Source organism: Cyprinodon tularosa, unplaced genomic scaffold, assembly GCF_016077235.1.
Source record: "Cyprinodon tularosa strain WSP-4 unplaced genomic scaffold, ASM1607723v1 ctg184, whole genome shotgun sequence".
Lineage (NCBI taxonomy): Eukaryota > Metazoa > Chordata > Actinopteri > Cyprinodontiformes > Cyprinodontidae > Cyprinodon > Cyprinodon tularosa.
Genome location: NW_024038639.1, coordinates 165,241 through 177,355, shown reverse-complemented (window position 1 = coordinate 177,355; position 12,115 = coordinate 165,241). Strand labels below are relative to the sequence as shown.

Sequence of the window (12,115 nt, the reverse complement as noted above, 5' to 3'; positions counted from 1 at the left end):
GATATAATGTCCGTCAGTATATAATTTTAGCAATTTTGTTAGGGTCTTCTGAGATTTGTAAAGGGACATTATTAAGAAGATCAAAGAAGACAGCAGAAACATCTACACTCACGGGCAACTTTATTAGGTACCCCATGCTAGTAACGGGTCGGACCCCCTTTTGCCTTCAGAACTGCCTCAATTCTTCGTGGCATAGATTCAACAAGGTGCTGGAAGCATTCCTCAGGGAGTTTGGTCCATATCGACATGATTGCATCACACAGTTGCCGCAGATTTGTCGGCTGCACATCCATGATGTGAATCTCCCGTTCCACCACATCCCAAAGATGCTCTATTGGATTGAGATCTGGTGACTGTGGAGGCCATTTGAGTACAGTGAACTCATTGTCATGTTCAAGAAACGAGCCTGAGATGATTCCAGCTTTATCCTGCTGAAAGTAGCCATCAGAAGTTGGGTACATTGTGGTCATAAAGGGATGGACATGGTCAGCAACAATACTCAGGTAGGCTGTGGCGTTGCAACGATGCTCAATTGGTACCAAGGGGCCCAAAGAGTGCCAAGAAAATATTCCCCACACCATTACACCACCACCACCAGCCTGAACCGTTGATACAAGGCAGAATGGATCCATGCTTTCATGTTGTAGACGCCAAATTCTGACCCTACCATCCGAATGTCGCAGCAGAAATCGAGACTCATCAGACCAGGCAACGTTTTTTCCAATCTTCTATTGTCCAATTTCGATGAGCTTGTGCAAATTGTAGCCTCAGTTTCCTGTTCTTAGCTGAAAGGAGTGGCACCCGGTGTGGTCTTCTGCTGCTGTAGCCCATCTGCCTCAAAGTTCGACGTACTGTGCGTTCAGAGATGCTCTTCTGCCCACCTTGGTTGTAACGGGTGGTTATTTGAGTCACTGTTGCCCTTCTATCAGCTCGAACCAGTCTGGCCATTCTCCTCTGACCTCTGGCATCAACAAGGCATTTCCGCCCACAGAACTGCCGCTCACTGGATGTTTTTTCTTTTTCGGACCATTCTCTGTAAACCCTAGAGATGGTTGTGCGTGAAAATCCCAGTAGATCAGCAGTTTCTGAAATACTCAGACCAGCCCTTCTGGCACCAACAATCATGCCACGTTCAAAGTCACTCAAATCACCTTTCTTCCCCATACTGATGCTCGGTTTGAACTGCAGGAGATTGTCTTGACCATGTCTACATGCCTAAATGCACTGAGTTGCCGCCATGTGATTGGCTGCTTAGAAATTAAGTGTTAACAAGCAGTTGGACAGGTGTACCTAATAAAGTGGCCGGTGAGTGTAGAATAAAATAAACCTAAACAAGTCAGGTAAGGAGAGCATTATTCAGGGAAGCAACTAAAAGACTCAGATTAACTGGAGGATATACTGTTAGATAAGATGAATTCTTATAAATGGTCTACTATTACTTGTGTACTCCAAAAATCTCACCTTTATGGTACAGTGGCAATAAGAAGCCATCACAAGTGCATTGCTGTTTGCCACAAGCCTTGTATATGACACAGCCAACATGTGGCAGAATCCTGTATAACTGAGAAAACTGATCATCATTCACCTACAGTATAGCTACTAGATATGTCTTCTACTGTTGTTTGCTCTATTTTGACGCTGAATCTTGTCACTGTTATCTTTACATTTTAACACATTAAATGATGTGAAAAATAAAGAGGGCTTGGTCCAATGATATCCGAGAGGACTTTTTTTTAGCAGATTATAATTTTAAAACCTTAGGACTGAGGCTTTAAAATAGGTTTATGTGGTTGGGCCTTTTGGATTTTACTTAACTATTCCAGAAATTATCATTATTTTCCCAATTAATTTATTGGAATTACATTTCTTTAAAAGTAATCACCGTTTAAGCATTTAAAATTTTTATTGAAATGCTTAATGTATATATTTTTTAGTGGATTAAAACTCAATCAAATGTGGTATATGTATAATGTAGGTCTGTAATGATTCGTCATTTTTTAGAGTGTGAGTGACTGCACAACGTTGTTTTAATGAGTTTTTGATAAATTTGAATCTTGCTTTTGCTGACAAGCTTTGCATGACAGAAAATGGATATGACTCACTGAGATGTTTTTTTTTCTCCAACTATTCACATGCAGAGAAAACATTCAGAAAACATTGCTGTCTTGCTTCAGAAACTAATTGGCTTGCTTTGAACGCAAATGTTAAAGCTTGTGTTTCAGCAGTCTTACACCACCGGCTGAACTCATCACAGACAGGCAGGATGAAGCCAAAAAGTCTGACTCTTAGTATGAATGTCAGGGTTTAAGGTGAAGACACTCAAAGCAATTCATAAGCAATGCACCAAATTCACTACTTCTGCCTTATTGTATACTATACAGTGGATTCTCTCCTAATTGTGTATTCGTCTGGAAAAATGCTATTGGCTCATTAAGAATGCCATTAGTATTTTATCAGTATGAGTGCTCAGGAGTTGCCAAATGTTTAAAGGTTGTATATCATGCTTCTTTAAGCCTTCTAAAATTAACTATAAGCATATATATGATGAAATATATATAATTATATATATGATGAGAATAGCTTTTGACACTTTGAGTATTAATTTGTTATGAACTATTATTTGTTCTCTTAACTGTATTTTTTAGGAAGGCTGAACAAAGGATGAGGTCTCTTGCAGCTAAAAAGAAGCTTTTGACACACTACCAAAAAAAGAACAGTTACTATCACAGTATAGACAAGATGCTAAAACAGGCACTTTATCTCAACTTTAAGCAGAATTGATTATGCTCTGCCTCAATTCATTGCTGAGAACCAGTGTTGGTTGTCTACCAGGCAGGAGCATCTTGGTCATGGTATGTGCTTCCTGGAGTGGGTGGCTAATGGTTGTCTACTATTAACCAGGGGTGGCAGGTTTATACAAGACAGGCAGAGATTTCTTAATCTGCCCCACTAGGAGGCACCTATCTTGACTGGATTGTGTCGCACAGTAAATAAATTCCCACTTTTTTGATTAGCAAGCAGTGCTGTGATGCATTCCATTTCTACTTGGCTTGAAGTTGAAGTATCTTTTTCAGCAGCTAATCTGCACAGTGACAGCAACTGCCCTTCATTTAGCTGACATCCAATTAATCAAATCAGCTTTTCTGCTATTAAGTGTGTACTTTTGTTCAGCCTTGCTTAAGACGAATTAATCACCAGAAGTAATGTGATAATGCAATCTCATGAAATAGTCGGCATCCACAGGAGAGATTGCTTCGGCTTCGAAGTAAGTGTCTTTCTATTGGGTTAGAGAAAAACAATATTTCACAATTAACTGGTGAATCATTCGGAGAGCGCAGACCTCTGCCAAGCAGCAAATTTGCCCTATACACCTTAAGCTAAAACTCGACATTATCTGGATTGTTACCAAAATTAAATTAATTGTTCCTTGGCAAAATCCACTCAGTTTTCATTTAATTATGCTAACAATACAACAAAGTTCCCTTTTCTTTTTTTTTCTTTTTTTTCCCTCAGTAAAATAGCTCCTAATTTATTGAGTCCGATGCTAAGGCTGTCAATAGTGACTGCTGCCACCCTCTGGTTTAGTAGGGAACTGTTTGTTTGGCCAAATATCCCTATCTGACAATGTTAGAGAATCTGTTAAAAAAATCCTCTATCCAGATTATGATCTGGAATATCACCAAATTTCTCCCTTGGCATGAGGGATACCTTTGATAAAGACGTTATTACAATCCGTCCATAATTTTTCAAGATAGCCTGTACACAGACAGACAGAGAAAAACACAGAACTTGTTCTAAAAACATAACCTCCTTGGCAGAGGTAATTAATTATCTAAAGTGCAATTTGTCAATACACACTTCAAAGCATAAATGTGTCAATATACATACCTATAAATGACTTTGGAAGGTTTGTAAAAGCATGATTTAGGTTCTTTAAATACAGATACATGGGGCTAATTATCATTTACTTAATGAAAAGAAAATAGATCATTTTTTGGTGAGTTTACTTTACTTATTAAAAGCAGAATTTTACAAACAAGGACAATTGTTTTTAGTTACAAAAGACTACACCTTAAAAGTCTTACTATAATATATAACAGCAAACAACTTTTTCAAGGCCATGCCTGCCTAATCTCGAAACAACTGTTAGAACTATCTAATAGCATGGAGCAAGTCTGGTATAGATTTATTTATAATACATCTTGAGCTAAGGATGGGGGTTCAGTATACACAATCAGAGGCTAACCAGCTCGCCTTAATCACCATCGGTACTGTGCAGCTGTGATTAATATTGCAGCCTGGGGATGACACAGCTGTCAAGAGTGAGACTCTGGTTTATTAAAGCTGCAACATCAATAACATGCAGCAGAATGTGTGCTGACTGAAGAATGTATTAAAGCCTCTATTCTCATGTGCTTCTGTGACATTGGTGACATACAGCTCTTGGAAGCACAGCAGCTTCAAACTGTAAAAAAAAGATTAAACCAAAGCATAAAAAAGAAAGATGTGCCACTTAATCCCAATTCACATTAAACAGCAAAACAATTAGACACTGGGTACTATCAAATATTAATTCATTTAAATGAGAGGTAAGGTTGAATATTGCAATTGTACTATACAGTCATATCAGGACTCATATCAGTCTTTAGAAAATTCGAAATAACTGTGAGATTCCAGGACTGACCTTGAAGCCATCTCCTGTTTTCATATAAGTATCTCTTCTAGGGAATGAAGAAGCTTTTATGAGAAGGAGCCACAGAGATGCATAATAAAACACTTTACCCTCAGGCTCTAACATAAGATCCAGCTATACTTCTCCTTTAAAGTAGTGAAACCATATATCTAAGGTTTAAAGTCTTGTCCTTTCATTTTATGATCAACATGTTCATTAATCATTTTTTATAATAGCTTGAGCACATTAACTCTTAGTTTTCATTCACTTTATTTATTTATGTTTATCAATAATCTAATAACTTTTATGCCACTTTAAGTTGTCCTTCTCCTGAAATGTGCTAAAAAATAATCATCTTGCCTTGTATTTCTCACACAAATTATTGTTTTTTATTTTATTTTTAACCTTGTGTTCCACATTTGATTTTGATAATCTGCAGCCGTAGTCACACTTTATTATCGTGTATTGAAATGTTAAGAGAAGATTTTAACTATAGTCTAAATGTGGAAATATTAATTTCATGTAAAAAAATGCACATAGATTATGCCTCATTGACATATTTTGTGTGTTAAAAAGCAGACTGCTAGTGTGTCAGGAGTGAGAAAGTTATTTTGTGTTTTAATATCACAATAGCTGCAAATTCTTTTAAATTTGCTTAATAGAAACATTAATTTAAAAATGAGGTGGTTTTTCAGTCACATCGAAATTCTTATATTTCCTAAAACTGCAACTTCTCATCCCCCTAATCACGTGATCTGCATCTGGAACTTACTGCCTTGTAAAAAGACGAAGAAGGAGACTATTTTTTTTACATTTAGTTCACGCTGATGAGCACTAGAGCCTTGGTTGAAACGTCGACATGTCTCATGTTTACCTCCGCTGCTGCCATGTTGTTTTCAAGAGTTATCACGTAAACAGAAGTATTAACCTGCAACTTGAATTGTATTTGCTATTTAATGCAAATACCACAGTTGCAAAAAGTTGCATTTTTGAAATTATCAACATAGTTTTGTATACATTTGTAATGGAAATGCACCTATTTTTGGACTGCAGGATGGCACAGCTTGCAGAACAGTTGGGTTGCTTTAAGAAGGCGCCATGTTCTCCATTGAATTTGTCTGTTCTTTCTGGATTCCTCCCATAGTCCGAAAACATTGACTGTTAGGTTGACTGGCAATTCTAAATACCCACCTTAGATTTAAGTGTTGTATGTTTCTGTGATAACCTGGGATGGACAGACGACTTGTCCAGTGTGTACCCAACCTTTTCCCCTTTTTGCCATATATACTAACTTATGAAGCAAGTATCTAAACAGGTCTAAACCTAAAAAGGTTGTGTTATCTGAATAAATGTCAAATCTTGTATGTTTGCATCTTTTTCTCACCTGCCCTTAAGTGTGTTATCTCAATATTTAGGGATTAGCTGACATTCAGTACATGAATGCTAATGCCCTACAAATGCTCTCATGTGGGAAGATAATCATGAGTCAAATTAATTAGGGAGCTGGGCAAATTGTCAGTTTCATACTCAGTTTAAACACTTGGCACACAGCAGTGTGAGATTAAGCAATATTATATACAAGATTTCAGTTACAGCCTGTTCTAAATCCCTGACACACACTTGGCATATTTCTCTTTAACCTTCCTTTATTAAGGTTTTGTAGATCTCTATCTCTGTTTACCTTTCCATTAAATGCATTTCTTTATTTAGGTTTCAAAAATGTGCTTTGTAGGCATGTGTTTGTTTTGAAGAATATTAACCTTGTAGTACGTCTTTCTGCGCTGAGATGTAAACATTCAGAAAAGGTTTGTATGAAATGATTGATCTATGTGCCGTCTTTCACTGCTTTAAATTACTAAGCCAAGCAACTTAATTATCAGAATGTTTTCAATGTTTGTGAATGTAACTCATTTATCAAAGCAAATCAAAAAAAGGTATGTTTATTTTATTCTTTAACATGTCACATTCAGCAAAATGTTTGTAATGAGAACTCGTGTTGATGTCTTTATGTATCATCATGTGTTTCTCTGGTTTATCTAGGCCTACAGATGGATCACAATGTCACAGTGTTAGAGATAAAACTGAATATAACAGTGATGAGAAACAGCATGACAGTGAGACAAATGCATTGATTGAGCCTGCGAGGGCTCTGCAGAAGCAATAGGTGTGCTGACAGTGAGGATGAGTTTTTACCTCCTCCAGGGAAGCTTTTGCCTTGCAGGTATCAATTGCAGTCTGATCTGATGCCGCTGGGATCTGTGGGAGGAGGGAGGGTTTATTTTGTGCCAAGTTATTTCACACTGAACTCACTCAGATTCACAGCAGCCTCTAAAACACAATCCTCACAGATGACATTCATATTGCTGGATAACAACAGCTTTTTCTGAGCTTTTCAGTTATTTCAGAATTTGTGTTTTCATTATACTTCTCATTAAGAATGTGCTTTTTCCAGCCTTTCATTTAACATTTTCATTTAAAATATCCTGCAGAGAAGAACCACAAGCTAGATCGTACATGGAAGTCTATAAATAGCACAGTTCAGAAACATTTCAAACTTTATAAAGTAAATATTTTAACGTACCTGTATGACGGTAACATAACCAGTTTTTGGTTCATGGTCCTAAAGCCCATGACTGTTTTCTGAGTGGTTAATACCTAATATGTTGTTTATTTAACTAAAATATCTAGGTTTGTTAATTTTTGCATGAAACAAATTCACATCATGAGGTAAAAAAAAACAAAAAAAACATATTGTCTTTTATTATGCAAATACTTCTCTAGAAATAATGGAGTTTCACTTTGTATTTCTGAGGAAAGATAGAGAGGTTCCCTCAAGCTTAGAAATTTCTTATAATATGATTTAATGAAGTATAAGTGAAAGATCATCTAAATGATCTCAAATTTAATTTGGAATTTGTCCTGTGTAATTTAACTGGGAAACAAATCAGCGCAAAGGAAAGATCTAAAAGATTAAACAGCTACAACAACCCAGTTGGATTAGAAGTCTCATAAACCCATGACTGGCTGAAGCACATTTTAATTGACTTACTGCATTCAGTTTTCCTTGGAAGGAGTCTGTCGGCATTACACATGTTGATTTAGCAGCATTGCCTTCTCTATCTATCAGACTGTGAGGACACTGCTAGTCCTCCTCATGTGACCCAAACAGTTTGTGTTAGTTTTAGTTCTGACATTTGATAAGCTGAATTCAAAATGTCATCTGTCTTGCAGTAAAATCATTCCTTACCTCATGTTGAACGCTGAGAGTTCAATTGAAGCTGAATTCAAAGTGATGCTTTAAAATGAAAATATATTTTCTTCTAAAGCCATCTATAGGACAGCAGAGGACTTTAGGCCAAAATGTTCTGGCATGTGGAACTATTTTTGATTTCACCCACCTTAAAAAAGTCTGATGTAATTTAAAGGAAGGCAGACTTAGGGGGTGATGCTGCATCCAATCCAATTCAATTTTATTTGTTAAGCACTTAAAAACAAACACAGCTGACCTAAAAGCTGTACATGGGTAAACTTAGGTAAAATAACATTCACATAATTAAATAAATAAAATTGAGTAAAAGGAATACAAGATTTAAAAAATAAATAAAATAAAAGCAAGCCCAATGTTTTGCTAGGTGTTAAAAGCCAAAGAGAAAAGGTGGGTTTTGACAAGAGATTTAACTCTTTAAAGCCCGATCCAAGAAAAAAACAAAATAGAAAATTACTTTTTTTTTGGTTTGAATTCCTTATTTGCCCTTTTAGCAAAATATGTAAAAAGAAAAAACAGAAATACATTTTTGATATTAATAATTTATTACTATGCGATAAGTCAAGATTATTTTTTGTGTAGTCTTCTACTGGCTGTTATCAGGTATATCTGATTGTTTACAATAGGATTTTGAACAAAGTTTTTATCATTAAATTATGCATAAGGTGTCAGATGCAAAACATTTCAGGAACCGTATGTATCAAATATGCTACATTTGGCTTTATAGGGCTAATAACAGAAGCCTGTCTGATGAGCTGAGGCAAAACCACCACATCTGGCTGTGGATATGCGGTCAAAGGTTTTTCACATCTGTGTACCTTTCTCCTGACTGAAACATTTCTGCAAGGGATACCTATAACCTCTGCAAACTATGGCACTAAGTAAGGGATGCAACAGAGTAAATGTAAAATATTTTACCCACTAAGACAGTCAAACTTAATTTCAAGTTTAATTATGGCGTCTGTGAACTCAAGAAGATGTAGTTTTTGATATCCTACAAATGTTCCTGCCTCATAATGTTGGTCAGTGTCCACAATTAATCAGCATACATATAGCTGCTTATTACTTTTCATATTTCATCCTCTTAAAATCTTTGTGGTTGAATATTAGAGGATATATTTAATATTTTATATGGAAAAGGTTTAGAAAAGAGTTAAGTATCATTAGTAAATGTGACACTATAACTAAAGTGTGTTCCGAGACAGTGTGTGTTCAGAGTTGTATTTGTCCCACTCAGAAACAGCTCCATAAAGCAAAGTGAAACACTCTACTGCATCTACAGTGCTTTAAGATACGCAAGGGAGTAATCTTGAGCTTACATTTAGTCAATATTAACACAGTTAAAATGTTCTCCCCTCTGAAAGATAAAGTTCAGCTCATTGTCGTATGCATGACCTAATTTCAAAAGCACAGGGTCAGCTGAGGGGCAGCATTCATATCTCTATATGTGTATACACTATTTGGCATATTACATTTGGTACAATATGACAAAATGGTCACATGTAGTTACATCATACGGAAAATTAAACATGTAAAAAGTATGAATATTGGTATTTTGAGATTATTTTTATATGCCAAAAATTACACACAAAATAAAACATAACAGGAAGAAAACAAATATTATAAAAAAATACACAAAACATTAAAAAAACTATTTTTTGGTTCCTTACTACAAACAAACAGATAATATAAAATGTATTAATTCCAGCCCTATCAACAGACTCTGACAGAATGATAAAAGTCAAACAATTCAGATTCTGAGACCAAACAAGAGTGGGAAATTAAAAGTTAATGTCATATCTCTGAACTTGTTATTGTGTCATATTTTAACAAAAATGTGCTGAATGGCAATTACTTTCAAAACGAAAAAAGATACAATTAATTCTTAGTCAATATTTAAGAAATGTGAATTTATACTATTTAAAAATGAAAGTGTTGAGCACCAGAGTTGTTTCAAAATCAAATTAACTTGCCCTAACTTATCTTTGCTTTCACTTTTGGGATTAATAACATATTTTTGAATTTAGTTCAATTAAATGGAATTCAATTAAAACTTATTTATCCATGGAGTATCTTTCATTTGAAAATGCTAATCACTTTAAAAAAAAATGTCTTTCCCATTTATACTCTAAAAAAAATGTTTCTATATATGCAACCAGCTGTTCATTCAAATACTGAGGAAAAGAAGAGGCGATTCCCTTGCTAAATTTTGGTTGTAGCTGTAATACAAACAGCCTGCAGGAAAAAAAACAAGAAATAAACAAATGGGGGGACACCAACCTTCTCATAATGATCAACAAAAGCCAAACCTCAGCTTTATTTTCAAACTAGTGAACCCAGAGATTCATTAATAACTGCCATCCAGAATGGGTTGGAAAGGTCTGTGCTTTCAACCTGTGATTTATGTTCAACATCTGCTCAGAAACTAGAGCTGATTGTTGTTTGGCCTAAAGGCATCCTCTTTTTGAATGTTGGCTTTTGGTAATAAAATTTCACAGCTGATGAATTGTTTGGGTAAGTGCATCCATGCATCTATGAGTTTGATGCATCAAGAGAAAACAGAAATCCCTATAGAGAGATACTGCAAAGAGGACTAAGACAGTGATAGATTATTTTGAAGAGGTTTTTAGGGATTAGAATCCAGACTACACTTGTATTCTGATTAAATCTATCTTGCTTTATCTTGTTATCTAGAAAAACTAGTCTCTGGTTCTGTCAAGATAATGTCATGTCAGCTTGAGAAGACAAGCTTTATTGTCTTGAGATCATAATTCAGATAATGGTAATGACTTATTTTTGTGTTACACCCATTTTAAAGCTTAGTGTTGCTAATCTTGTGGCTCTTGAAGTTAATCTATAAAAGTTAAGTCATGTTCACCTTATAGATTCTTAGCTTAAATTCCCTACCAGTTTTACAAGAGGCTGCAGGAAGTAAAGAGCTGCAGGAGTCATTCCTCCTGTGGTCAACAATGACTTTAAAGTTACAAAGCTTTTTATGTAATAATATAGCTTTTAAGCTTCTCTTAGCTTCCCTTTAAATACCTCAGTTAAAAAAGAGAGGCACCTTAGATGCACTGCTTTTTTGTGACATCATGTAAAAGTAATAAGACAAAATATTAAGAGCAGAAGTAAAGACCTCCACAAGACAGTGATTCTTAACAGGATTTCCAGGGGCCTAATATATAAAGTGTGTGTATGCACTAAAAATCCTGGGGCATGTGGTTTTACATAGAAAAGGGTTGGGGAGTTGCTTGTTTCTTGTTGGGTTTTTTTTTAAGTATTGAAAGGTCCGGCATTTTATAATGATCGACTGCCCAATGGGCAGCCTCATCTGTAGGTAACTCAAATTAAAATTCAAATAAAATCCTCTGAAACTGTGCTTGAATGCACATCAAAATCATCATCAAATTTGGGTTTAGATTTTTAAAAGATACACAGGAAAAGATCGAAATCTAAATTTGTCTTTTTTTCTTAAAATAGGTGCATTTTTTCTTGAATTGAGGATGTAAGTGAGACACTTTACAAATGGAACAAGATAATTTACATTTAAAACGAGAAAAACAGTTTTTTTGTCTTAATTTAAGTGCATTTTATCTAATTATCTAATTTTTTCAAGTTAAAAATACTCAATCCATTGGCAAGTAATCTCAATTACCTACTCAGATTAAGGGTAAATACACTTAATTTAAGAAGTTTTTGCAGTGTATCAGGGCTTTGACTGCGCTCATACTGCTATAAAGGTATCATCTGTAGGCCTGAATTTAATTTGCTTTTATGAATCATTTTCATTGCAAATTTTTCACTACAAAGCCATGCATGTATAATGTGATGTGCAAACATCGTCTTGTTAACACAGTTGGCTGGTCCAAATCAAGATTCCTTTATACTATAAACAAAATAATAACAATTCTGAATAATAGTTGTATTTGGAATTGACTTTAAAGAGGCTCCTTTCACAAGGGCTTGTTTTCATTTACTATTTCATTAATCATTTTAATCATTTTTTTTGGCTTAAGTCGAGAATCAATTTAAACATTAATTGTACAAAAGGTGCGTGGAAACGGTGTTCCTAACAGAGATATGTGGGGCATCAGGCCTTAATAACAATGATGATAATGATTCAGAAAACTTTTTTAGACTTCAAACCAACATTGTACAACAATGAGCCAACAAACTTT

At 35.2% G+C, this 12,115-nt stretch overlaps 1 protein-coding gene across 1 annotated transcript in view; it reads right to left on the bottom strand.

Annotated features, from left to right (window-relative positions):
- Nucleotides 1-12,115, bottom strand: part of si:ch211-113g11.6 (uncharacterized protein LOC559008 homolog) — a 66,998-nt gene that overhangs the window by 33,597 nt on the left and 21,286 nt on the right. The window contains exon 3 of the mRNA XM_038282476.1: nt 6,866-6,928. Coding sequence (XP_038138404.1) covers nt 6,866-6,928 — 63 coding nt within the window. The remainder of the gene's footprint in view (nt 1-6,865; nt 6,929-12,115) is intronic.